This window comes from Octodon degus, unplaced genomic scaffold (assembly GCF_000260255.1).
Source record: "Octodon degus isolate 3935 unplaced genomic scaffold, OctDeg1.0 scaffold00032, whole genome shotgun sequence".
In the NCBI taxonomy this organism is placed as follows: Eukaryota; Metazoa; Chordata; class Mammalia; order Rodentia; family Octodontidae; genus Octodon; species Octodon degus.
In genome coordinates this window covers 5,719,636-5,747,362 of record NW_004524608.1, presented here as the reverse complement: position 1 = coordinate 5,747,362, position 27,727 = coordinate 5,719,636, and the positions used below count along the sequence as shown (strand labels likewise).

Here is a 27,727-nt window from a genome sequence, read left to right as displayed (position 1 = left end):
TGAATCAACTTGTTAAGACAATGACTATGTATACTCACACTGGCATTCTATCCACCTGTTTTTGTGTATCATTTTGTCTTACTGGTCTTTTTCCATATATAACCGCATACACAGAGTACGCAATCCAAGTATAATTTAGTTGTTCCTACTAAGCTACATATTTCTCTTTTCCAACCCATGTTTGCCTTTACGTTTTGCCTGAGGAAAAATCATTTAGCCTTGATTTCCTTGTCCTGAAATGAAGATCTCTATCGGTGATATTACTAAGTAAAAGAAGCTTAAAGCTGTATTGATTTTGAGGTTTAAAATACTTGGATTTGGGGGGCTTTGTGTATGTTTAGTTTTCTTGAGGCAGAAGGTTGGAATGCTGTGTAATTCATTTAAATTGTTTTTTTCATATGAGTTCCAAAGCCTGATTTTATAGATTCCAAAGAGCACAGTAGGATTGAGCGGAGCTCTTTTTCTCAGTAAATTTAGGAAGAAGCATGTCAAGTGATAAGAAGTGGCTTTCTTACCTCACTGTAACCGGGGCCGGAAGGCACTCTTTGTTTTTTTCTCTGAGACACAATGAACAGAAATGCGAAGGACACCTTGGTGCCGAGGGGAAATGGGTTCGGACGTGGTGGCTAGAAGTCTTGTTCGGCAGCGGGTTGGGTCAGATCATTGGCTAACTCAGCCCTGCACTATGCAGCTTTTTGCCTTGCAAGCCGAAATTCATCGGCTGAAGAAAGAAGAACAGCAGCCTGAAGAGGAAGAGGCCTCGGTCCAGCACAAATTGCCTGCTTATGTCTCCAGCATGGACCGCCTGGGGGATTCTGAGCTGTGAGTTGTCTGAGAGGGCCCAGCTGTGGGAAGATGGCTCCCTCCCCTCCTCTGTCCTCTGTCTCCTGAATGTCCCTCTGACCTTGTCTTGCCTGTGGCCTTTGTGCCTTTTGAGGAGTATTGCCCAAGAGCCCGTGGCCTGCCTCATCTTACTTCAGGTTTGAGTGAGGTCCCTGTGGCCACCGTGGTCATGCTCGTTGTTCTTGACCTGTTCTGCCAGGACCTTGCATGGCTGGATCGGTACAACCCAGCCACCACGGGAAGGTTTCGTGTATTGGAAGGGGTGTTTTAGCGTGGAAGGATTGCCTGGAGTGTTTAAAGGAGTAGGCAGAAAGTAGAGGGAGGTATTTGATTTTAAGAAACAGCCAAGTAAGGCTGGGTTGGAGCTCAGCAGTCGAGTGCTTGCCTAGCGTTTGAGGGGCCCTGGACCCTCAGCACCGGGAAACAAAGCAAAACAAACAAACCCCCCCCAAATACAGTTAACAGGGAAGCCCAAAGGATAGCAATACCAATAGTAGCAGTTGGAGAACCAGCAGTTGAAGAGCCGGTGGCAAGTCAGGTGACACGGGGTGAGGCAGGGTGCAAACCAGGCATAGCCAAGTGTTGTACCATATGAAGTGGCTCTAGTTCGTCAGCCAGCCCTAGCCAATGAAAATAAAATGTACCCGCCAGTGACGGTCATTTAAAGTTTTATTTTATTTTTTATTTTTTTAGTAGCCTTGTTAAAAAAGTAAAATGAAGATTTAATCACATATTTATTGAACTCAGTGTATCCAAAGTATTTCAACATATTCTACACCTCTGTCGAGCTGAGCCTTGGAATTCTGGTGTGTTTTACATTCCCAGCACATCTCGACTGGGACTGACCCCACTTCAGGTCCTCAGTAGCCCGCGTTGCCATAGGCTGTCATACAGCATGGTTCTGAGAGCTGTTGGGCTAGATAAGCTGCTGGTCCCCTTTGTACATGAAATGGTGCGAAGTGTAAAGCCCTTCCAGCCCAGGCTGCAGAATGTAAGGGGTCCCTTATGACCCTTCGTAGCTCAGGAGCTCTGTGTTCTCAGACTCTTTTCATCCCCTCCAGTGCTGTGACCCTGTCTTGTGTCCCCTGCCCAGTGCCATGGTGTGCAGCCAGAGGACTGCCTCCCTCTCCCAGTCACCACGAGTAGGCTTCCTGTCCTCACTGCTGCCTCAGAGTAAGAAGAGCCCCTCGAGGTTGTCACCTGCCCAAGGCCCCCCTCCAGCTCAGAGCTCCTCCAAGAAAGAGCCCTTCAGCACTCAGGTAAGCACCGGCCGCGCCTCTAAGTGTTGTCAAGAAGCTTGTGCCTCAGACCGCCAGCTGTCTATCCAGTGTAGCTCGTGTGACTTCCTTTGGAACCAAGTTGTCAGATGTGCTGTGAAACCCTAAATTCCCTTCTCTTTTCCTTTCTTCCTCATTCCCTGCCTTTCCCCTCACAGACTAATAGTAGCTCTGTAGGATGAGAATAGAGGTAAGACTAAGGTTGGAGAAAGTGGGAGAACAAGGAGGACGATCCACCTGGTATACCCACTTCCATGCTCACCTCTGGAGGTCACTGCGGGGCATTGTGTCGTGACAGCGGGCAGAGAAGGGGTGTGCTGGCCCCCAGCCTGCTCTCGTAGGCCCCATGGCTGCTGTCGTTTGATCCTGCCTGTACCAATGATTGGGTGGGTAGTCAGTGACCGGAAGTAGGCTTTGATGGGCCCTTCCCCTTTTCCCATAATCTCCTCTGAACTCAGGGTTTGTGACTGTCTGGGTGGCTCAAGTATGAGTTGAGGCAGGGCTGAAATTTTGATTTAATTTCTGTTAAACTAGTGTTTGGCTAAAGAGTAAATTGAGAGTTACCTCTAACTGCCTGTATTTTACCAACAGGCTGGTATTTGCTGATTTTGCAAAGCATTTTCTCTATTTTCCACTTTTCTACCATATTGCAAGAGACGTTCTTTGATGTTAGCTTATGTGCAAATGAGCCAAGAATTCACTGAGTGTTTTTTTGTTTTTTTTTTAACAGAACTTGTCAGAACTCATTGCTTTCAGGATGCCTGCCTGCCTGCCAGAGGGAAAGTATAATACATTCAGAGTTAGACTTCTTTGCATGGGTAGGGGCTCTGCTCTTACAGTGAGTGTACTTTTGCCGAGCACTGATAAAGCCAGTGGTCACAGTTCCTTCCTTCTCTACCACCCGTGGCTGGAGTTGCAGGTGGTGTAGCAGTTTGGGGCAGCTGCTGATTTAGGGTGGCTGGGTTGGAGACCCTGCGCAGGACACTGGATAAGGCAGAGCATGGACTGTGGAGTCAGGCGACGTGATTTACCTTCAGCTCTGGCTCTGTGTGAGTCATCAGTACTCAGATTGCTGAACTTACCCCAGTTTGCCTGGGCTAATGATAGCGTTGACTCCCCAGTGGGGCAGTAGTTGTGTCAGGGGAAGAAGAGCCTTTGGTGTCTGCAGTGGCTGGCAGAGGCTAAGCACTGTGTCAGTTTCGTAGGCTTTGTGTTCCTGAAGGTCCTGGCTGACTTGGATTTCTGAGTGAGTTCTTTAGACTTCAAGTCCCACCTGTGGGCTTGACTGTCACCTCAGGCTCCCTGAGGGTAAAAGCAGCTGAAAATAAATTGCAGTTATTTCCACAAACTTCTGTTTTTTGGAGGGGTGTTATTGGTGGTTTTTTTTTTTTTTTTTTTTTTTCCCCCTGTGGCTGGCTTAGTCCACCCTGGGGGCGGGTCTGGTGTGGCATGTGGTGCCAGAGATTGAACCGTGGTACCCACACGCTTGCCTAAGCAGGCACTTTAGACTGCTGAGCTACCTCTGTGGCCCCAGAGGGGTGTTTTTTTGAGATAGAGTCTCACTACGTAGTTCAGACTGGCCTTCACTGATGTTGGTCAGTGCCCCTGCCTCAGCCTCTGGAGTGCTGGGATTACAGACATGAGTTGCCAGACCCAGCGGTAAGTGTTTTTGTGTTTTTTAAATCTTTAAAAGTAGAATTGCAGCTGTTTGGAATATTGCCAACGAAGTCTTACTGTTTGTATTCTGGACCTTTCTCCTAAGCAGCACTTTGTTTTGGTAGGTAGAGCTAAGAGTGTTGAGCCCTTTGAACTAAGCTTCTTTATACTGTGGAGTCCAGTTTCACTAATTAAGATGGAGGTCGACACAGGCACAGCTTCTTTGAGGTTCAGCCTGTGGTAACGCTCTTTCTGTTTCAGGAACTGCGTGTCACATGGTATTATTTCTCTTTTATAAAAATACATGGTGAGATTGAAATGGCCTGTGAAGTTTTTGTGCAGTTTACAGCCAAACGATGAGGGTAAAATGATAATTTGTGACAAAGTATTTCTTATTTTGCCCCAAAATATAGTCAAAGAAGGTTGGGTCGCTGTGTGGTAGGTTAATAGAGCACAATCTGAGTTTCTGCATGGAGACCACAGATGTCTGCAGTCTGACAAACCCGTTGGTCAAATCACTTGATTTTTATTTTTTTATTGATGGTGCATTGTTTAGATTAAGCACTGATGTTTAAACTTTAGTAATAACTAATAAATTTGAGGTTCAGGAAATGACAGAAGTTCAGAGTTGAAGGGAGGCTTTAAAAGTTCCTTCAGCTTACTTTCTTTCTCCGGTTGGTTGCCTCCTGTGATGTGGAATAACTTGCTTGTTCCAGTGGAAAATACGCTGCTTAAAAAGCCATTAGCAGAAACCTCTTTGTAACATTTACTCAGCAGTCTCAGCTTGTCCCCCTGGAGCGACATGGGATAAGGCGTCTTGCCGGAAAGAACCCTTCCCATCTTTCCTTGCGAAGCTCTCCACTCATCCCTCTCTACAGCGTACTTCTGTCACCATCCTGGGGCCCCTCCTCTGGGGGCACAGTCTAACATTTCAACCCGTATATTATATCTCATGCCCGAAGTTGAGTGTACAGTTTTGGACTTCTTCTCACTATTGCCAAATGTGTGACAGGATCACTTATTGTCATTCTGATATTGTGTGCCTTTGAGCTAACTCAGTATGACATGAGACCAGCTTCTAAATAAGCTGTATTGCTTTGTCAGTGTATATTAGGCATTGGATCTTTTTTGTTGTTGTTGTTCCATTTTTACACCAGAGCTCTTCTTTCTTTCTTTCTTTCTTTCTTTCTTTCTTTCTTTCTTTCTTTCTTTCTTTCTTTCTTTCTTTTTGGTATTAAAAAATAATAAACATACAAAACCCCCATATTTTATTATTAAACTAGCAATACATAAATGATTGGACCTTTCTATCTTAAATATTATTTACATAGAACATTGTGCATTTCACTCACATCAGCATTTTGCCTGCTTGCGCTGGTTCCCTGAAGCTATCACTGTTAAGTGTCCATGGCATTAGGTGGCAACATGCATACTCCATGTTTTCAGTGTGAATCTTTAGGCAAATAAAAAAAGGAAGTAGCTGCAAAACCCTACTTCCCAAGCTCTTCTGGGATCTCCCACAGTGGTGGACACAGAGGACTGGGAGGACTCAGGAGAGACTGTTCTGCCCTTCACTCCTGTCCTGCCCCCAGCTATATGTCTGTGCCTCTCACAGCCGGTGAGCTATGGGACAGCAGGTGGGAATTACCTTATTACACAGATAACTTTTAATTGGCTGTAATGTAAAGAAAATAAAGCATCCACAAACTGCTGCGCTTCCCTTGTTACGAGATTACTCCCCAGCTATTGTGTTATTGGGTTACGAGAGGCGTCCTAGGGCTGTTCTCATGGAGCTGGGTGGCCTGGGGAAAAGGTTGCCCCTGCCCAGTCTTTCTGTCTGCAGGTCTGTACTTGAACCGTGCCATTTGGGTAGCTTTGTTTTGCCTCTGGTGTTGAGTTTTGTGTTGAGATCAGATTACTGGAACTTACTTCCTGTCCCAGTTGGAGGGCTGCCTGGCAAGCCTGGTGAGGCTCTGAAATTGCTCCCGATCTACCCAGGCCACCAAAAACGAATGAGTGTCAACTTATGTCAGTCTCCAGAGGGAGAAGGTCACATGATAAAGATTTTTTTTTTTGGCTGGTTCAGGCTGCCTTAAGGGCAGGTCCAGTACGGCAAGGGGAGCTGGGGATTGAACCACAGACTGCTGCACCTGTCTGGGTTTGCCCCAGGAGTTGTTTAGAGAACTGAGCTAACCCACAAGCCCCCCACATGATAAATTAGGTTACAGTATCTCCTGAACCATAGGAGTCAGGAAGATTGTGATGAATGTAACTTGAGCCACTGAGGTATTAAGTTAAATGATGCCAGTAGGTAAGATTTTTTGTACAGTTTGCCCTTAAAAAACTCTATGGGCAGGCCAGGGAGATGGCTCAGTGGAATATGCACTTCCCTGGCAAGCGCAAGGGCCTGAGTTCAATCCTTGGTTCCGCAAAAAAAAAAAAAAAAAAAAAAAAAAAAAAAAAACCAAAAAAAAAAAACGAAACTCTATGGGCTACGTCACAGTACATGTTTAAGTTGTGTGCGTTTAAGTTGTACCTGTACACAAACTTACCTTAACCTCCCCATTAAAGTGACTGTGGACAGCTGTGTTCCTCAGCTTTCAATTCATGATTTTCTTTCATTGTTGCGCACCCTTCTGCAGAGACCGCCTCCGTCACAGTGGAAAAGCTCTCTGCTCCTGAAGCAGGATGTAAGAGGTCCCACTTGGGTGTGTGGCTCACCAGGTATAAACTGTCCTGGTGTTGTAAGAGCAATTCTTAATTTATTGTCCTGGTGTTTGTTACCCATTTGTAGCCAGCCATGGTGGTGCACACCTGTAGCCTTACCCTTGGCGGGCTGAGCCAAGAAGGTCACCATGAATTTGAACTACATAAATGAGATGTGCTCTCACCTCCCCATCTCGCCTCATAACAAAATCCATTTGTATTTTCATTGTGAAAAATATGAGCTGTCCAGCCCAGCCTGATAATGTACTGAGCAACTTCCTTACCATCCTGATTCATAGGAGAAGCACTACCTCTGCACTGCTTTGGGTTGGTTTTTTGCTGTAGCTGGGGAAGTGTTGCAGGTGGCTTTTGATCTATCTAGAGAATTAGAAGCCTCTCCATGTGATCTCATAGGGTATTGGAAAGGAAAAGAACAGCCTTTATCACATGTAGGGAGTGAGGAAAGGAGAGGGCCTCAAAATGCACGTCTGCCTCTGTTACGTTTCCTGCTGTTGGTCGCTGAGGTAGATCCCCATGTTGTCCTGAGAGGATGTTCATGGAGCAGGCAAACCATGTGGGCATGGCAGCTCCTAGACTGGGATGTGGTTGTTCTCATGGGGCTCAGGGCATCCTCTGAAGGCATGGTGCATGGCGGGAGCCCGCCTCCCCAGCCTTGCCCTGACAGCATTCCAACAAACAGGTCTCCTCTCTCCAGCTCCCGAAATCATCTCTTATGGCGGACAGTTAGCTCTCCATGACTCTTGCCTTTCCAGGACATGTGGTTCTAATATTTGGCATTAAGGTGTGCTGTGGGTGATCGACAGAGGCTTACTGGGTTTGCTTTCTTTATGAATAGGCCGGCGTATGTCTCTCTTCTGTTGGTCTCCAAGGGAGCAGAAGAAGTCCCAGAAGTAGAATGCTCGGTCAGCACGGTGGAGTCTCACTGATGAAGAGCCCTTCCTTTCTTGCTCTTCTGACTCCACACAGAGTCCTATCATTGTTTTGAGATTCTTGTCATCAGGGTGCCTGCTCCTATGCTTTAGCTTGACTAGAACTTTCTTATAGGTTTACATTACTCTGTATGAGTTGAACTTATCACTCATTCATTTAAATGTTTTCTTCTTTCTTCTTGGAGCAGAAAATGGCCAGTATTTCATGCATCAGAATCTATTATTCTTCATTCTAATTCCTTTTAAAAATCTCTTCTTTTCAGTCGGTGCCTATACCTATAATCCCAATACTCTAGGAGGCTGAGACAGCAGGGTCACAAGTTTGAGCCCAGCCTGGGCAATTTAGCAACTGAGGGAAACCCTGTCTCCAAGTAGAAAAGGGGGAGGGCTGGGAACGTAGCTGAGTGTTCCTAGGTTTAGTCCCCAGTACCTCAAAAAACAAAACAGCAAGCCCCAAAATCTTTTCTTTTCTCTGGGTATTCTAAGACTTGTTTGTAAAAGTTTTGACATTGGTGTGATTATGCCAGATTCCCTTTTCTTTGTGCATCTTAAAGGGATCGCTTCCCCCCAAATACCTTCAGTCACGTGACCACAGCCAACCAGCTTTTTTATAAATCCACAAAAGCCCAGTGCTAAATGAAATTGTCAGCAAAATACTCATCAGATGTGTGCGTATGCAGATGGAGCAGGTCTAATCTAAACATCTGAAATCTAAAGTGCTCCAGAATCTGAAACTGTGAGTACCGACATGATACCTCAAGTGAAAAATTCCACAGTATGAAACAGAATTTCTAAAAGTATGGCATAAAGTTACCTTCCAGCTGTGTATATAAATGAGTTTTAAATTTAGAGTTTGGTCTGACTCCCATTATAGAGAGCGCTTGCTGGCCCACCTGTTGGCCCAAGAAATTTATATTTGTAATTCCATGGAAAAGGTATTGGAATTCTAGTGAGCTAATTTCAGTCTACCACTTCTAGTACAACCCAAGGTGAGAATAAAGACACTGAGGCATATTTGCCGTTATGGGGAGCCAAGGGGTCCTACGTCCAGCTGTGATGATGTCCACCCAGAATGAAAGCCTGGACTGAGGGCCAAACCTGTGTTTTATTCATTCATGAAGAAGGGGAGCGGCTTGAGGATAAGTGACTATGACAATGTCGGAAGGCACTTGAGGACCAGCCAAATAGCTGAGCAGATTGAAGTGCCTGCAAGCAGGCGCAGGGTCCGGGGGTTCTATCCCAGGGCCTGCCGTGCGAGCTCCACCCCTGGGATGTGCTGAGATGGCAATTGAGACTGGGCGTGGTGGCGCGCGCCTGTAATGCCAGCTTTTGGGAGGCTGTAAACAGGCGGATCGCTACGAGTCTGATCTAGTAGTGAGACCCTGAACACCCTGTACACCCTTCCCTGAAATAAAAATTTTAAAAAAGGCAAATACTTGAGTGCTGTGAGCTGGGCTAGGTAGGAGGCCAGAAATCACCTACCTCTGATACGCGGAGAAAAGGATGTGTGGAAAGAGTGATCTGCATAACACAGTTTGGGGAGTATCTAATGTTTTGGGGTCAGTGCTGTAGGTCCACTGTGTAATCTTTAATACCCTGGGAAGTCACAGCATTTAATCTCAGGCTCCATCCCAGCTACCAGCCTGGAGCAAGGCTCTCCATCCTGCCTCAGGTGGCTTCCACATATTTTATTAGGGAGCTGGGGGTGTGGGGGGCACTGTCATCTTAGTCTTCACTTCAAAGACTACATCAGCACTTCAGCTGGACAATTTGTATTGCTTAAAGCCAACTGAAGGAACAGTCCTAGCCAGCTGGGCACACGTTAGTACACGGAAATAGAGCCAGGTTCAGCCAAAATGAAGACAGTTGCCCCTCCAGAGACACCCAGGATATCTTTGGTTCCCTCAGGATAGAAGAAAAATCCCCAAATCCAACAATTCTGGTTCTAAGAATCTTGGCTAAGAGACAAAGGATACCTAATTTTCTTCTTCCTTTCTCTTTCTCTCTCTGTCTCTCTGTCTCTCTCTCTACTGGGGGTGGGGCTGGCGCCTCATGTGGTGCTGCAGACCAAACCATGGTCCCTGTGTGCATGCCTAAGCTTGCCTAAGAAGGAACTTTAGATGGCTGAGCTATCTCACCGGTCCTCCCTCTCTTCTTTCACGGTACTGAGGACTGATTCCAGGGGCTCTGCACTGAGCTACATCCCAACCTTTTGTAAAAAACACAAAAGTTAAACTTAGCACTCATTTCTTTAAATTTTTTTTTTTTTTTGGTTTAGAGTCTGAGTTGCCCACTCTAGACTCAACCATGTCCTCCTTTTGCCTTGGCCTCCCAAGCTGCTGGGATTATTGGTGTGTGTGCTTGATCCAATTTGTAATAGAGTAAGTGTGGTGCATGTTGGGATTCTCCTTCTAGTGATTCATTTCTTCTGTATGTATTTCATCCTTTATCCATCTGTCCCTCCCCTTGTGTGTTTAGTCAACCACTTAATGAACGTCCCGTCAGACAGGGTGCTAGTGTGAGGGACATAAGGATGTATGAGGCAGGGTCAGTGTTTGGGATTAAGAGGTGAGCTTCTCAAGTGTGCAGGTGTCGCCGTTCAGTGGCTACGCAGGATGATGGACACCCCCACTCTTCTCTAGCTGTCTATCCCCATGGAATTTCTTAACCACAGTTGTTATGGATTTTTTTTTTTTTTTTTTGGTTTTACAGTTTCAACTTCATAAAACAGTTGCAGGAATAATCTAGAAAACCCCCATCCCCTCCATTCAGTTGTGTTTTACCGTCCTACCTTCCCATCAGGAATTTATGAGAATTCCTGGTTCCCTGCAACCTCAGCAGCACAATCCATCCAGTTCTAGAACTTCTGCCAATAGGATGGGTAAGAAGCAGTATTTGAGTGCAGGGTTTTTTTTTTTTTTTAAATTTTAGGGAAGGGTCTACAAAGTGGTCAGGGTCTTACTACTACGTCGGACTCATAGTGATTCACCTGTTTACAGCCTCCCAAGAGCAGGGATTACAGGCGCCACCACACCCAGTCTCAATTGCTGTCTCAGCGCATCCCAGAGGTGGGGCCAGCACAGCAGGCATGGGGTTTGAATCCCCGGCCCCTGCGCCTGCTTGCAGGTGCTTTAATCTGCTGAGCTATTTGGCCAGCCCTGAGCTATTTGGCTGGCCCATTGAGTGCAGTTTTAATATGTATTTCTCTTATTACAATTAAGTAGTGCATCTTTTCACTTATTTAAAGTCTATTCGTGTGCATTTTGTACAAGTTCTGTTAGGATCTTCCAATTTCTCATTATAAACGTTGTTCTCCCCTCCTTCCCCCCTTGATTTTTAAGTTTGTCATGTATCAAAGATGTTAGGCACCAGGCATAGTGATGTGTGTCTCCAATCCCAGCCACTCAGGAGGCTGAGAAATATTGTGAGTTAGAGTTTAGGCTGGACAGTTTACTGAGACCCAGTCTCTAAGGAATTTTTAAAGAAAGGTTGGAGCTGCTTTATGTCTCTTTGGGATATTTTATAATTTTCTTTATGTAGATTTCACATAGTCTAATAAGTTTTCTGTCACTACTGGCGGATCGTATTTTCCTTAGAAATGATTACTTTTTTCCTTAGAAGCTGGATTTCCATTTAGATGTGCAAAGAAGTTACCTTAGTTACAGTGGTTCTGAGACACATTAAAGTTTGAGGACGTGCGTCTATTCTTAGTGCACTGAACATAGGGCTTCTGAGACTCAGTTCTATCAAGTTGTCCTCGTACTTTCCAAGTTCTCCTGTTTTGTACCCTGAGAATTACTTAGTTCCCCGAGTCTCCTCTGCCGTTCCCTTCACTCTCATCCATACCCTTCGCAGGCTCTCCTTACAATGTTACATGGGTTGTTTTCCATTTTCCATAACATTTTGCTTACAGGTAACTTTGGCAGGTTGATAAATCTTTGAAGCCTGCATGACAGTTGCTCTAGGATTTTGTGACATTGTCACTTTGACAACTGCCATCCACCCAGGAAACCAATCTTCCCAGCACTGCGTATCACTAACTGTAGAGTTCCCGTACACTGTGTAGACCCTGCCAACAGAGAAGAGCTTCTGGAGATACATTTTAGAACTCTTCAGGCTGCACTCGGTCTCCTCTGGGTCAGGGACAGGGGAGAAATGGGTGGGTTTGTGTGTGCGATTGGCACGGTGGATGCCATCCCAGGACAGTGCGTGCGGAACCTCGGCCGCCCTACACCTCTGTCTTCAGGCTTCTTGACTGCTTGCTGCTCTAAGTCTTGGGGTGGGGTGAACACTTTGGGATTCATTCTCTGTTGCTATAGGCTTGGTGGACCTTACTGCTCTTGGTATGAAAAGGAGCCAGATAGGGGCTGGGGAGATGGCTCAGTAGAATAAGCGCTTCCTGGCAAGTGAAAGGGCCTGAGTTCGATCCCTGGTTCCACCAAAAAAAAAAAAAAAAAAAAAAGGAGCCAGAAAATCCAGGTTCTTTCCTGTCCCATTCATCTTATTTAAAAATTCTTGGGTTTCCAACAAGGCCTGTGAAAAATTTCTGGTTGTCTTCAGTCATTTTCAAGCACTTTGCTTTTGCTAACCTTAGCGGTAGTCCCATAGCTGGCACACGGAGAGAGATGCATTCTGTTCCCTTTCCTTTCCCACGGGGATTCATGCTACACTTGTGTTTTTTATATTGCCCGAACATACAGTTATGTGTAAATGTTTATGTCAGAGGCAGGGCCTGGCCTGCCTTGGTCATTGCCTAGTAAGTGCCAGGCTTCTCACCCTTCCGGATTCCTCCCATTAGGTAAAGAAGGCTCTCTGCCTGTGTGCAGGTATGACAGAGAGAAGGCTGAGGGTGTGCACGGGCAGGAGGGAGCTCAGCCTGATAGGAGTTCTGCCTGCCCTTGAGCTTCCTCCCGGGCCACCAGGAGTGCTGGGGAGAAACCGTTCCCTGCATTTGCTCCCCTCCTGGTCATCGTCACTGCCTGGACATCCAGGAGCAGAATTCACAGCCCATTTCTTTTCCCTAGACCACCAAGGGAAAGGACTTGACAGCTGGGACCAAGGATGGGAAGAGCCTCCTGGGCGGGCCCGGCCCTGGGGAATTGAGCTGGGCTCAGCAGCGGCAGCGGCGTCTGCAGGACCATGGCAAGGAGCGGAAGGAGCTCTTCTCCACTACCTCCTCCCAGGTATGGGGTGTTCCGTAGCTCCCCCGAGTCCCGTTGCTGTGCAGGTGTGGTCTTCCTCACTCTTGCACTTTGGTTTGGGGTGTAGTATTTTCCCTGGCAGCATTTCCTTGGGCAGGGCCCGAGAACACCAGACTGTGGGAAGGCTCTGAGGGGCTGCAGTGGGCTGCTGGGCCTGGCCTGCGGGTCCCTCCCAGGCTGGCCGTGCGTGCTGCACTCCACAGGCTTTGAGACTGGGTCTACTCCCTGTGACTTGGTCCCTGCCTGTGGGACCCTTTTACCTGTTCTGCGGGTACCTGTGCTGAGAGCTGTGGCCCGGACACCTGTGGCCGCACCTGGCCTAGAGTTCTGGGAACGTAGGTCAGGTCTGCACCTCCTGGCAGGATAAGCTGCTTCCAGTTCTGCCTATTCCCAGACGGCAGACAGAAGTCAGCAGATGTGCTGGCTCACCTTCTTGGCCTCTTGCCTCCTTTGGGGGCTTCTTGCCTATTTTAGTGGCATTTTTGGCAATGAGCTGTTCTAGTGTGGTAGGAACAGATTTCAAATGCTCATATCTCAGCTCATTTTGCTTTTGAGCTAATCTACGTAGCGGCCACCCTGAGGGCCACGTGAGAAACACCGGGACAGAGGGGCCAGTGTTCCTGAGCCTGGGGTTTGTCTTGAACACAGTGTAGCTGTGGAGTTGGCACCTTGGGCTTCTGCCTGCACGTGATCGTTTGCCTCAGCTCCTCAGGCACGGTCCCCACTTCCCCGAAAGAGGTGCTAGTCATTGTGGGGTGTGCTTCAAGGACCAGGGGAACACTATGAACCTGTCTCTGCCTCGAGCACTGTCCTCTGCCACCCTGTGACCTGCAGCAGGATGTCCAGCTCTTGCTTTCTGGAATTTCTACAGCTGTAAATGGTGCAAATAAAAGCATGTTTCATGGATTTGGAAGATACATTGAGGAAATCTGTAAACCATTGAGCCCAGCACTGGTGCTTGAAAGACTCTCCCTAAACATGTCCACTCCCTTGGACCAGTCCTGTGTCGCAGCCAGGGCGTGTCCTGCCAGGGTGGTGGAAGCAGAGTCTGCAGGCAGCGGGTACTCCGGGGTGAGCAGAGTGGGGGCCTCAGCCCAAGCTGTGCTCTGAACTCTATGGCCGCCAGGTATCTTCACTCTCCCCCTGTGTGCCGGGACCCTTCCCAGCTGACCTGTCGCTGCTTTGCTGACCACAGTGTGCAGAAAAGAAGCCGGAAGTCAGTGTCCCAGAAGCTGAGCCCTCCCAGGATCTCCATACGGAGCCAGTGGAGCCACTCACTTGGGTGCCCACAGCCGGGCCTGAGGGAGCCGGAGGCCGCGCAGAGCAGCCCTTCATTGTGCTGGGGCAGGAGGAGTACGGGGAGCACCACTCGTCCATCATGCACTGCAGGTGGGCCAGGCCGGGGTGGACAGCAGGGAGACGTGCATGTGAATGTGTGGGCAGGAGGGTGGGGCTGGTGGACGTGGGTAGTCTCAGGAAGACCACAGTCGCCCAGGTCAGGGGAGGGCTGGCCCCAGCTGTCTGGTGGCTTGCATGGGCTGCTGTGCAGTGGTCAGCCTCTGGCCTTCCCAGTGTTTCACTGAGTTGTGGGAACGAGTCACCCTCTGTTTTAACCTCTAGTATTCAGTGTTAAATTGCTTTGTGGGCCAAGGCATGGTGCTTCATGAGTGTTTGCGTGAATGAAAACTTTCAGCTTGTAGTCATCCTTTGAGTGTAAGCCTTTTGGGATTATTGCTGAGGACAGTTGGCAAGTCGGACAAGTGGTTGTCTCAGCATTAGCTGGAGCAGTACACTGAGCTCCGTAGAGACAGCGCCGGGGCAAGTGAGAGCCAGATGGGCACTGGGCGGCTCTGTACCTCGCTGAGGAGAACAAGTAAACATGGGCAAAGGAGATCCTAAGAAGCCGAGAGGCAAGATGTCATCCTATGCATTCTTTGTGCAAACTTGCCAAGAGGAGCACAAGAAGGAGCACCCAGATGCTTCCGTTAACTTCTCAGAGTTTTCTAAGAAGTGCTCAGAGAGGTGGAAGACCGTGTCTTCTAAAGAGAAAGGAAAATTTTGAAGATGTGGCAAAGGCAGACAGGGCTAGTTATGAAAGAGAAATGAAAACTTAGATTCCTCCTAAAGGAGAAACAAAAAAGAAGTTCAAGGATCTCAAAGTGCCCAGGAGGCCTCCTTCAGCCTTCTTACTGTTCTGTTCTGGGTATCACCCCAAAATCAAAGGAGAACATCCTGGCTTCTCCATTGGTGATGTCACAAAGAAACTTGGAGAAATGTGGAATCATACTGCAGCAGATGACAAGCAGCCATATGAGAAGAAGGCTGCTAAGCGGAAGGAGAAGTATGAAAAGGACATCGCTGCCTACCGGGCTAAAGGAAAACCTGATGCAGCAAAAAGGGAGTCGTGAAGGCTGAAAAAAGCAAGAAAAGAAAGGAAGAGGAGGAGGATGAGGAAGATGAGGATGAAGAGGGGGAAGAGGATGAAGAGGATGAGGAGGATGAAGAAGAGGATGATGATGAATAAGTTGGTTCTAGCGCAGTTTTATTTTCTTGTCTATAAAGCATTTAACCCCCTGTATACAATTCACTCCTTTTGAAGGAAAAAAAAGAAATGTAAGTCTGTGTAAGATTTGTTTTTAAACTGTACAGTGTCTTTTTTTTTTGTTTTGTTTAGTTAACACACTAGCGAATGTCTCTTTTATAGCCCTGTCCTGGTGGTATTTTCAGTAGCCACTAACCTTCCCTGGTACAGTATGGGGGTTGTAAATTGGGATAGAAATTTAAAGCAGGTTCTTTTGGGGCACAGCACAAATTAGGACGGTAGTTTTTCATCTTCAGTTGTCTCTGATGCAGCTTATACGAAATAATTGTTGTTCTGTTAACTGAATACCACTCTATAATTGCAAAAAAAAAAAAATTGCAGCTGTTTTGTTGATGTTCTGAATGCTTCTAAGTAAATACAATTTTTTTTTATTAGTTAAAAAAACATTAACTGAAGGGGGTGAGGCTGGGCGCCCACACGTCCCTCTCTCGTGCAGAGTGGATTGCTCAGGGAGGAGAGTCGCCAGCCTCGATGTAGATGGGGTCATCAAAGTGTGGTCCTTCAATCCCATCATGCAGACCAAAGCATCCTCTATTTCCAAGTCACCACTGCTCTCGCTGGAATGGGCTACCAAGCGGGACAGGCTGGTGAGTGACGCTTCGTCTGCGTAGGTGCTTGCTCTGGGGTCTCTGGGGCTCTTCACAGGCTGAGCTGAGCTGAGGCGAACACCCCCACCTGCTTCGTCATCACTGGGATTCAGGAACCACATATCCCAGATGGGCCGAACAGGCTCCTGTTTGCAGTGGTGGTGAGGTTACTGTATTAACAAGAAGTAAAACGAGGGGACCTTCTGCCCCGAGGGCCTGCCTGGCTTCCTGTCCTCTCCTGTGTGTCCCATTATTGCTTAGCACTTTGTCAGTGTGCTCCCTCCTGCTCCTTAGACCCACCCCCCCATCTGTGCCCCAGTGGTTGCAGCTTACACTGGGGACAAGGGATAATTCAGCCTGTGATTTCACGGGTGTGGTGGCTCCCAGGGATAGCAGTGTTCTTCTCTTCCCTAGACTTTAATACTTGAGATAGGATTTGTATGGTTAAGGAGGCAAAATTGATTTCTTGCTTTTTCTTCTATTCCATTTATCAGGGATTCTACTCTGTAGCCCAAGAAGCAAACACTGGCTCACTATAATTTTTGACAACTGTAGGATTTATCCTCATGGGACTAGCATCCCAGGGCCTTCCTTGGACCGGGGTCCATGTGCCAAGTGGATGCTGAGGTCAGCACTTAGCTAATATTTCTTTATTTTTTTGTCTTTTTGAGACAGGGTTTTGTTGTGTAGTTCAGGCTGGCCTAAAACTCACAGCAATCCTCCTTCCCTAGCTTCCCAATTGCAGGGATTGCAGGCATGTGCCACCATGCCTGACCTAGTTGATATTTCTGAGGAAAAGATACCTTCAGGCTGGGCTGCTTCTCGTGACATTTATTATCATCTTTGAAGCTTTTCATTGTATAAATCACAAGTTCTGGAGGCAAGGACAATATTTTTATGATTTTGTGGAGGTCTTAACAGAGCCAGAGCCAGAAGTGCTCCCTAAAAAGGCAAATGCTTAGTGACCCAGGTCTCATGATCAGCCAGGGCCTACACAGTAGTGAGCAGGAATTTGGACAAGAACAGCTGGTATTCACAGTGAGAAGAGAAGAGGAAGAGTGGAGGGTCTCGTGTAACCAGCCAGCATGTTTTCATGTGTTTCTGAGGTAGCGCATCTCTCCCATTCTTTAGATGCTGCATCATTCTGTTCTCTGTTGCTATAATGAAGTGTCTGAGGCCTAGAACTTTATAAAGAAAAGAGGTTTGTTTAGTCCACCATTTTGGAAGTTCAAGAGTATGGTGGCAGCATCTGTCTGGCTCTGGTGAGGGCTCTGTTGGCAGCATCACAACATGTCGAAGGCAGGGGCATGGGAGGAGTGTGTGCTAGAGGGAGAGATCCTGGGGCAAAACAGGAAGCCAGAGAAGGATTTAGGAATCAGGCTTGAGAGAGCCAGCGAGAGAGTGGGTACTGGTTGGCCTTGAACTCACTACGCAGCCCGGGCTGACCTCAAACTCACAGTGATCCTCCAGGCCCAGCCCTGCTCTTAAGTTTTAAGCATGGTTTGTTGTGCTCAGATATTCCATCTGCCTAGCTTGGTGCAGGAGGGGCTGCCCCTGCAGGCAACCCAGCCTGGCACATCAGAGGGAAAGGCCTGGCCCACCCCGGAAGTCCTCCCTGACTGCAGCCTGTGGCTTCTCATTCCAGCTCTTGTTAGGCAGTGGCGTGGGCACGGTGCGGCTCTATGACACAGAAGCCAAGAAGAATCTCTGTGAGATCGGTATCCACGACGACATGCCCAGGTGAGCTGAAGCCTGCCTGTCACAGTCGAGCTCCTCCTCTCTGGGTGCTCGCGGGCGACTGTCTGACCACGGCCCATGTGTGTTGCAGAATCCTGTCTCTGGCGTGCAGCCCCAATGGGGCCTCTTTCGTTTGCTCAGCCGCAGCCCCGAGTCTCACCTCGCAGGCGGACTCCTTGGCCCCAGACATCGGCAGCAAGGGCATGAACCAGGTTCCCGGCAAGCTGCTGCTGTGGGACACAAAAACCATGAAGCAACAGGTACAAGCCCTGCCCGGGGCTCGCTGTGGCTGTTGCTCTGTTTCTGCTTTGGTCTCTTTGGCTTTTTGATTTATGAGAAAATTCCAACCAAGTGTTGAAAGTAATGCACTCAGTTCAGATGGTGAGCAGCTGAAGGTGGCAGCGCTGGGCTATGGCCTCAGAGTCACCCAGCACCTCCTAGAGCCCCACGCAGCTCATTTCCTAGGAGCAGACGCCTTCTGACCCTGGTACTTTAGAAGTGCCTGAGTTCCAGCAGTGGCCAGCAGCAGTGAGAATGGGTGCTTATTCACACGCAGTGACTGCTGACCCTCCTGGCTGGTTTGCCCCAAATAGCAGCAGGTGCTGTCCCTGTTACTGTATTCCTAGAGTGAGAAATGCCCTTGCGCACACCTGTCGAGAAGGCAGTGGTGTTTCTTGTTAAAACTCTTCAGAAGCGCTGTGCTCTTCATGTGGAGTGCACTGCTCCCTGTTCCTGCTGGTGGCCCTGCCTCACAGCTGCGCTGCGTTCCACGTACACAATTTGCATCTTCCCCCCGCTGCCTGGGGTCTCAGGCTCACTAGCTGGGTGGCACTGGGAAGTCTCCTAGGCTCTGGGGCCAGTGAGGCCCATCTTGACCTTTGCTCCGGCCACATCCGCCCCACCCTCCTGGTTTTCCTCACTTGGCACACGCGCCCACTCAGACCCCCGTGTCTTCCCAGACCTGTGCCTCTCTTCTGCTCGTGTGAGGGCCCTGCGAACAAACGCTCCTACTGCTGCCACTGAAATGGCTTCCGGTCTGACTGCTGCTCATCACCTGCGGGACGTGGCCTGGCGCCCCTTCGCAGGGCGTCTGCAGGAGCCCTGGGGGCCTCTGCCCCTTGCTTCTCCACCACTTTAATTTGGTCTCTCTGTAGTATTGATATTTTGGTGTTTTTCTCTACGTCTTTTAGCATAATTTGTAAGCTTCAGTTTACTTGTACTTTTCAGGATTGTAATTTAATTTGAATGCATAACAAATTGAAATTATAAGTATATGGCACAGTGAGTAGAACAGCAGTTCAATGAATGCCTGGTTTATTTTTGCAAAACTGATAGATCGGTTTTGGATGTGCTACTGAGCACATCCACATCTTTATTTTTTCTTTTGAGACACGCTTTTGCTGTACTGCCCAGGTTAGGCTGACCCTCGGATCCTCCAGCACCTTGAGGTCTCCGAGTGTCTGGCGCTGCAGGCCCGGGCCGCCCGCTGTGCCTGGCGTCAAGTGCCTGGCCTAAGCGTAGACCATTTCGCCAGTCCTTTTTGTGTTCTTGTGCGTCCTTCCCAGCCTGACTCTGTTCCTCTTCCAGGGAGAGCTGTGGCCTCACATTTTAGAAAGGAGTTTATCACATAAACGTATGTTCCCAAACACACAGCTTTTGCCTTCCTGTCTCCTCAATTCGTATGAGAGGAATCATAGTATACGTATTTTTCCAGACTTACACGGCTCAATCTCAGCTTCAGCTGACTTTGCTGAAACTGACACGTCCTCGTGCAGTAGAGCAGCCTGGGCTGTCCTCTCTCTCCATCTGCTTTTCTCATTGGATCTGTGTGTGGTGAGGACTTTCTGGCTTTTTCAAGTTTTATCTTTTTTTTTTTTTTGAAACTCCTACTCAGGATTTGTTGAGTTTTCTAAAGCAGAGGATTTGTCTTTGTCCAGTTAGTCCTCTTTTTTCCCAGTGTTACAGCTCTGTGGTAATCTCTTGTCCTCTGGAACTCTAGTCAGATGATATTTTAACTGTTGCGTTCCCCTTTTTCGTTTCACTTTGCCGTATTTGTGCCGATTGCTTCCTCAGCTTGGTTTGACTGGTGAGGCTATTCATTTCAGTTCCTGCAGCATTTCTCATTTTCACGTGCCTGCGCCCTCATATACTCTTCCTTTTCCCCCATATTTGCAGTTCCTCTTTTTGTTTTGTGGCATACATCATTCTGTTCTGCCTGGTAACTCCAGTACCTGGAGTCTCTGTGGGTCTGGTTCTGCTCGCTGCTCTGTGATGGACACTCATTCCTGCCTTACTGTCCTGGGTCTTGTCAGTTTTTTCCCCCGGAACCCGAGATTGAACTCAGGCCCTTGCGCTTGCCAGGGAAGTGCTTATTCCACTGAGCCATCTCCCCAGCTTCCTGTCAGTTTTGATTGCAGGCTCACATATCTGGGAGCTTCCTGCTTTTGAGCATTTGGGGGCTGGGGTGGAGGGGTGTTGCTCTGGAGGAGAGCATACCTGCATACTCTTGTTCCAGGCGCCTGAGAACTTCAAAATACCATTTGAGGCTCCTCAGGCTACATAGGGATTGAGAATTGGGGCTCTAAACCCACATCAAAGGCAGTTTGTGGGTATGGGTTTGCAGAGGTGTTTGCTTTTCGTCCCTGTCTGTAAAGTAGGTTTATTTCTAGTTCACTGTTGCCCTGAGGATATAGCTTTTTGGAGTCCTGGCCATGTGTGGAGATGTATGACTTGACCTTGGACAAGCCTTACTCGGGGCTGTGGGCTTGTGAGCTTCATGGGTATGTCTTAATGACTTTCGCTGTTGAGACACAGTACCCAACTCCCACATGTTAAAGCAGGGAAGGTTTATTTCAGCTCACAGTTAGTGGAGGTTTCAGTCTCTAGTTGGCTGGCTCGGAGGCAGGATGGTTTGACAGACAGGAAGCAGTGAGCCTCCTGCTCACAGGAAGCCGGAAGCTACTTGCCTTTTGGGTGGTGCCACCAGCACCTGACTGGGACTCCCCACTATCCACACCCAGAAGTGTTGATAAGCCCGTCAGTGGACTAATCCAGTACCACACGCTCTTGATTCCAGGATCTCACCCTCAGCTTGTATTCACACACCCAGGATCCAGCCACCTCTGCAAGGCACATGGGGCTTTGGGGACGTCTAGACACCAGGCATAGCAGCCATCAGAGTGAGGACAGGGTCCAGTGCATTTGGCAAGGGCCTCATAGTGAAGGCTGGCTTTGGGGGTCTATAGTCCTCAGAAGTCTTGCTTTCCCCTTGGTTTTAGCCTTAGAGGATTCTTGCATTTGGTAACTTATTAGCATTGACTATGTGTGTTTAAATAGTATTGCTTCACATTCATCTTGCACTTTGAATCTTAAGAGAATAATCTAGGGCTCCTGGGAGTCTATAGTGCTTGAAATGATGTTCTTTATTCATCATTAGGTTAGTTAATAGCCTGTTCCATGAGGTGGTTTTCTTAACACCTTTAGTTCTGAGTGTTTCTAGAGGAGAGGGGGCTTGATGGGGGAGGAGCCACATCCCCAACTGGGGACCTTTGCTTGGCTGGTCCTCTGCCCGAGCCACCTGTTAGGTAAGGTGGTTCAGGAAGTGCTGTGACTTCTCAGTAGAACAGCTTGGAGTGCACTTGGGGAAGGTGTGGAGGAGGGAGTAGCTAAGCTTTCCTGGGTTCGGCTTTAACAGCTCCAGTTCTCTGTGGACCCGGAGCCCATTGCTATCAACTGCACAGCCTTCAATCACAATGGTAACCTGCTGGTCACGGGGGCAGCGGACGGCGTCATCCGGCTGTTCGGTAGGACCCCAGCCCTCCTTGGACTGCCCAGCATTGCAGGACCCCAGTTCCACATGCAGGTGCTGAGCCTCACTCTGACCTGAGGTTTCAGAGCCCCCAGCATAACTGACACGGGAGTGGGGTGAGCCCAGCAATCTTTCCACCCTAGGCTGTTCATCTGAGTCCTTGTCACTGAGTGGGAAGCAGGAAGACACAGGAGAGCAAGGCCATTTGCTCACTTCCGGCAGGTGGCTCACTTTCTGTCCCCAGGGAGACATCTCCAGGGTCTAAGATGGGACAGAGGCTCCTTGACGACTGCCCAGGGTTTCTTAGGGGACTTGGAGGAAGGGCCCCTGTGCACTCCTGCTCTCAGGGGCTCCCCAGATGAGCTCCAGCGCCCTTAGGGATTCCAAGCCTTGCTGTGTCCAGTGAAGGAAGCTGCTTCCTCAGCTCCAGGCAGCCTGACCTGGGGGCACTGTTGGAGGTATGGGGGAGCCTCAGGTGTGGCAGTGCCCCCTGAGGTACCAGGGCATGATCTTAGCGGCATCCTCTCCCTTCAGACATGCAGCAGCATGAGTGCGCCCTGAGCTGGAGGGCCCACTGTGGGGAGGTCTATTCTGTGGAGTTCAGCTACGACGAGAACGCTGTGTACAGCATCGGCGAGGATGGCAAGGTAGGTGTGGCAGAGCTAGTGGGGCTGGCGGTAGACCTGGCCATGGGGCCTCTGCCCTCTGTCCGGAAAGAGACCAAGCCAAGACAGCTGGCCTGTAAAACTAGGGACCAAAACTGCCAGCCTGTGTTTGGGGCCAGGATACAGTTTGGCGAGCTTGGCAATGGTGTGGCCCTGTGAGCTCCGTGGGTGCACAGTGTGTGGAGGGGCTGTGGACAGACCTCCCAGAGGCTCAACAGTCTGAAGGAGCAGGAAGGAGGCCGCACCCCTGCAGGGAGAAGGAAGTGTCCTCGGGGAGCCCCTCCCTGGAAGCTTGTGGGAGGGAGTGGGAATCACAGCTGCCTTGGAAGGGAGCTGCAGTGGGCAGTGGTGAGGGGACCTCACCTGTCCCCTGTGCCTTCCTGAGCTTCTGGGGTTTGATACTTCTGTGTTTCCCCTGTGGAACGTCGTCATATAATGCTCCCAACCCTGAATTCCAGCCTGAATTTCTTGGGACTTCACTTCCCATAGAACCCATGGCCCCAATGTCTTATGTCCAACAGCAGAGCTGTCCTTAAATGAGCACATCCCGTCCATGCAGCCTGCTCGTAGTACGCCGTGCAGCACGCAACGTCCCTGGTCATGAGGAGTCATGTTAGCCACAGCCGTGTCCCCCTGTTGTCGGTGTGCACGGTACCCATGCCTTGAGGCTGGCTCTGACGGGTCATAAGGCATGAGTTCATCTGTTTACATCAGCATTTACCTCTCACCCTAAGGGGCCTGCTTAGGTATTTACAAATAATTATAACTTCTAGTATTTAAGTATTAATGTCAGCATTTATGTTAATTTTGTAAGTATTTTATAATTCAGTATGCCCATTGTGTGTTGCAGCAGACATACTAAATGCATCCGTCTGGCTGACCTTGACTGGGGCTTAATTTTTGGAATAAGACATATGTTAAGAGCATTGAGAAAAATCATGCTAGGGCTTACTTTCCAGTTAGGTCTTAATTTTATAGCAACTACCTGTATTCTGTAATGAAAGCAGTGATTTCTAGGTCAGTTATTTTTGAGCCTTCCATTTGTTGCTCAGGCTGGCCTCAAACTCCTACGCTCAAATGATCTTCTTGCCTCAGCCTTGTAAACAGATAGGGTGCTAGGAGTGTACCACTGTGCTCGGCTTCAGTTCCTCAGGTGGAAACTGTAGGAAGGGGCTTTAAAGCTTAGCTTCTTGTCCGTGTGGCTAGGATTCCCAGCCCAGAGGTGGTTATAACCAGGTGGTTTGGCCAGGGGGCAGACTGAGCAATCCGACACAGGATGGTCAGTGAAGGGTGTGGTGTGCACCCCCGAGGTGCTGGCAGTGGATTTGGAATTTGTCCTCAGTCAGAGCTCTGATAACAGCACGCACTTGGTGCCCCCTGTGCTGGGAGCCCAGGCATCAGGCAAAGCTGGCTACCTACAGTTTTTCCCTTCTAGGTCAGAGCAGAGTGGGAGGGAAGATTTGGACTTTGAAATGAGGTTCCTGACCATTTTTGTAGATTTTCTTCCTGAAAAACATTATGTTGCCAAGAGATGGGACTTGGGGTGGCCTGTGACTATCTCCCCCAGCCCCTATTCTGCCTCTGGAGCTACCTCTGGGCTGTTGGCTGTGGCAGAGGGAGGGGTTGCTCCAGTCCTGCCCTGGGTGCTCCGTGTCCTGGCGGACGTGTCCTCCACGCTGGCCCTGGCTGAGCTCGCACTCTTTTGTACCTGTGTCTGCAGTTCATCCAGTGGAACATCCACAAGAGCGGCCTGAAGGTGTCTGAGTACAGCCTCCCCTCGGACGCCACCGGCCCCTTTGTGCTGTCTGGTTACAGCGGCTACAAGCAGGTGCAAGTCCCCAGGGGCCGGCTCTTTGCTTTTGACTCGGAGGGCAACTACATGCTGACGTGTTCTGCCACGGGGGGCGTCATCTACAAGGTAACTGGGTGGAATTGGGGCGGAGGCTCCTCCCTGTGGCCTGTGCCTGGGCCGCCCCGCAAGGCCTTTGACAGGACAGGCAGCGGCCATGTCCGTGTGCGCTGCTGCTGATGCCGTGCCCTCTCTTCTGGCCTCTTGCAGCTGGGTGGTGATGAGAAGGTCCTGGAGAGCTGCTTGAGCCTGGGTGGCCACCGGGCGCCTGTGGTCACTGTGGACTGGAGCACTGCTATGGACTGCGGGACCTGCCTCACTGCCTCCATGGACGGCAAGGTCAAGCTGACCACCCTACTTGCCCACAAGCTCTGACAGGTGGCCAAGGCACTCCGGAACCAGTGCAGAACACCCACTGCTGGCCCCTGCCGGTGCAGCGAGTCTGCAGGGAAAGACTGTGTGCTGCAGTGACTGCGACAGGAGCCTCTTGGGAAGGTGCTCAGTGGGTGGCATGTGCTTCCCAGAGACCAGAAGGAAAGCTCAGGGACAAGGAAGGGTGCTGTGCGGGCTGAGGAGAGTGATAGTATTCTGTGTATATTTGCTCTTTGTCTTCTTTTTCTATAAAAGAGAATGCTCTTGCCATCTGCTGGTGTCCCTTCAGAGGACGTGTGTGTCCTCTGCCCTGTGACCGCCAGCTGTGGCCTTCCTTCCCCATCAACTCTGCCTGTTTTGTGCCCAACAGTTCCCTAGGGCTTTGCTGAGGGAAGATGCGGGGCCTACAGTGTGCTGTGTTTCTGCCAGGCTCCAACCAAGACCTGGATATCCTGACTACCAGAGGTGCTGGCATTTGTGACAGAAGCCTCTCAGGATGGTGTGGGGGCTAAAGCCTCTGCTGATGGCTGCTTCTTGCTATCAGATACCTGCTGTTCCTAGTGTCCCTCTCTGGGTGGCTCTTCATCCTCTTGGCCTCAGTGGGGCCAAATGATGCGCACTGCCTGTGCCCTCTGCTGGTCAGTGTCACGATGGTCAGCAGTGGCCAGATTTTCTGGTAGGCACAGGGATTGCCCGCCTGCTCTTGTACCTGAGCTGAGCCTGTGCTGGCTAGATCCATACCCCTGCCCGAGGCCTGCACCCTGTCCCTGATCAGGCACCCTGAAGAGGCAGATTCCCCACAGTTGGGAGCCACCAGCATGTCCCTCTTGAGTTCCACAGTGGAGACAGCAGGCACCATGGGATTGGAGGACCTTGGCCTGGGGTTCCCACACTGGCAGGGTGATTGTAGCTTGCCCAGAGTGCCACTGCTCCCTCCAGCTGCCCACAACCGTCACTTAGAGCACAGGGCTGGCCTGGGGCACCCCTGGGCACCTACTCTGGGGAAAACACTGGGGTCTTAAAGGCCGTGGCTGCCTTCCACTAGGACTGAGGAAGGTGATGAGGACTTAATGTGTGGGTGAGGCCTGAGCAGTAGGTAGTTGTCCATTTCCAATCCCGTGTGCCTCTCAAGGGAAGAAAACCCGGTCGTCTCCACCTGAGCTCTCCCACCTGAACTCTGAAATAGTGGCCCCGCCCATCCCACCCAGGGAGCCGAGCGGCCTTCCCCCAGGGCTTCCACCTCTCCTTTGGGCTGAGAGGTGTGAGGTCACCTACTCTGTTTCTCTGTGTCACGGCTCGGCTCGTTCCTTCACCATAGTGCCCACAGCCAGCTACACGGGAATCCTCAAAACCCTGGTCTTCCCTGCCCCCACCCCCCAGCAGAGCTCCTCTTCGGCTGCGGTGTGAAGAATTCCACCTCTCCCTCGGGGTGCGTACTTGCCATCCCCCCAAGAGCCCAAGCAGCTCCCTCCTCTGTCATCTGAGGTAACAGGACTGAGGCAGGCGAAGCCTCGGTTCCCCCTGCATACTTGCGCGGCGCAGATCAGCCAGGCAGATGCATTTCCGGTTCTCTCCCTCAGGCACCAGCTGGCACTTCCTGCAGGCTCAGGCTCAGACCCAAATCCAGCCCCTTGGTGTGGGATTCACATGACCAGGGCTCCACCGATGCCTGAAGGTACAGCATCCATAGTGTGGACTGGCTCAGGATGGTGAATCGTGTTACCTCACACAATAAACACATAACATCTTGTCTGTCGATTTAAAAATGTTAAAATCCCAATGCTATAGGTATTGGTTCTGGTACATACAAATGTCACAGCTTGGTCCCTTACCTCTGCCTAGGACCTCTTCCTCCTTGGGATTGAACTACCTTCACATTAAGCTACATCCCCAGCCCTTTTTTCATTTTCTGTTTTGACACAGGATCTCGCTACCTCAGAAGTGCCAAGCTTCCTCCTGCCTCAGCCTCCCAGAGCTGGGATTACAGGTGTGACCACCAGGCCTGGCTTGCAACAAGGCATCTTATGCAGACACTCGGGTTTCTTGCCCTTGGGCCTCATTTACTTTCTTTTCTAAAATAATTACTAAATTGTGAGATGCTAGGGATTGAACCTAGGGCCCATGGGTGTTAGGCAAGAGCTTTACCAGTGAACTACAATCACAGAGGAACACATTCATTTTTATTTTTATTTTTTTCGTTTTTGAGACAGGCTCATGCTGTGCAGTTCAGGTTGGCCTTGAGCTCACTTTGTAGCCCAGGCTGGTCTCAAACTCACAAGAATCTTCCTACCTCAAGATTATAGGCATGCACTACCATGCCTGGCAAACATTTGTTTTAGTATGATTAATCTTAGGTTATCCAAAGTAGGTTAGCTGCCTTGAAGTGGTTTCCATGGTAGCCTTCGGAGTAAGTTTACTTTTTCTGTCTTTGGATTCCTTTCCTTTTTCCTTCCCCTCCTCTTACCCCAACCCCTTCCTTTTTTCTTGGAATTAAGACTTGCCCATCCGTTCAATGCCCAGTACTGGGGGGGGGGGAAGACTCCCCCCCTCACCTCTGAGAAGCCCTAGGGCTGTGGAGACCTCGGGCTAGGAGCCTTCCGCCTGTACGTCTTCCTGTTCAGGGTCAGGCTGCGGTCCCCAGCACTGCCCTGGGCATCCTTGTGCAGATGACATCAGTCCCACTAATACCGAGTGTTTGAGTGTTCGCCTGTCTATGCACAGAGGGGTCCCGTGCCAACCCTCGGCCCCTGAGACTTGTCTGGGCTCACCGTGTACGTGAGTGCGATACTTCACGCACCTTCATGGTAGTCCTGGACAGCAGGGGCCTGCAGACTTGGCCCCACGCTCACGCTGATTGAACTTCGCCCCGGTTTGAGGAGCAGGGTTTGCAAGAGCAAGGAAGGTGCTCCGCGGGCAGGGACGCTCCGACAGCTGCTGACCCGCTGTACCCTGACTCGGCACCGAACGGACCCTGCCCGCCAGCTCTGGTCACCCCTGGACCTGGGAGTGCCAGGGAAGGGCTCCTCTGGGACGTCTCCAGTCGCGTCCCTGCCCTCTAGGGACTTCTTTCCGGGTCCCTCTTGCGTGCTTTGAGCCTCGAGTGCGATTTCCCGGTTCCCAGTGCAGAACTGCACGGTGCAGAAGGGGAACGCTGCTGACCTCAGCTCCTGGGGGCTCCCCGACCGAGTTGCTAACGGAGAGCCTGTCCCTTCCCCTAATTGCTGGCCAGGGATCTGGTAAAGCCGGCTCCTTCTCTCTGGCATCTGCAGCTCTAGTTAAGAGCCGGCTTCCAGCTGCACCCCTGTAATTCCACTGCGAGCCTGAGGCAGGAGTTCGAACTCAGCCCGCGCAATTTCAATGATTCAGCGAGACCCTGTCTCAAAAAATAGAGGAGAGCTGAGGACGGAGCTCAGTGCAAGAGCCCTGGGTTCCACCCCCAGCAAAGAAAAGCCGGCAGGAAAAGACGCCAACAAG

At 49.9% G+C, this 27,727-nt stretch overlaps 1 protein-coding gene across 1 annotated transcript in view; it reads left to right on the top strand.

Moving 5' to 3' along the window:
* Wdr91 (WD repeat domain 91) overlaps window positions 1-25,962 on the top strand; it is a 30,589-nt gene extending 4,627 nt beyond the window's left edge. Inside the window, exons 5-15 of the mRNA XM_004629850.2 lie at window positions 692-822; window positions 1,937-2,102; window positions 12,457-12,615; window positions 13,829-14,022; window positions 15,672-15,822; window positions 17,468-17,562; window positions 17,651-17,819; window positions 21,254-21,362; window positions 21,902-22,014; window positions 23,753-23,950; window positions 24,092-25,962. Coding sequence (XP_004629907.1) covers window positions 692-822; window positions 1,937-2,102; window positions 12,457-12,615; window positions 13,829-14,022; window positions 15,672-15,822; window positions 17,468-17,562; window positions 17,651-17,819; window positions 21,254-21,362; window positions 21,902-22,014; window positions 23,753-23,950; window positions 24,092-24,256 — 1,650 coding nt within the window. The 3' untranslated portion in view covers window positions 24,257-25,962. The remainder of the gene's footprint in view (window positions 1-691; window positions 823-1,936; window positions 2,103-12,456; window positions 12,616-13,828; window positions 14,023-15,671; window positions 15,823-17,467; window positions 17,563-17,650; window positions 17,820-21,253; window positions 21,363-21,901; window positions 22,015-23,752; window positions 23,951-24,091) is intronic.
* Window positions 25,963-27,727: the final 1,765 nt, after the last annotated feature.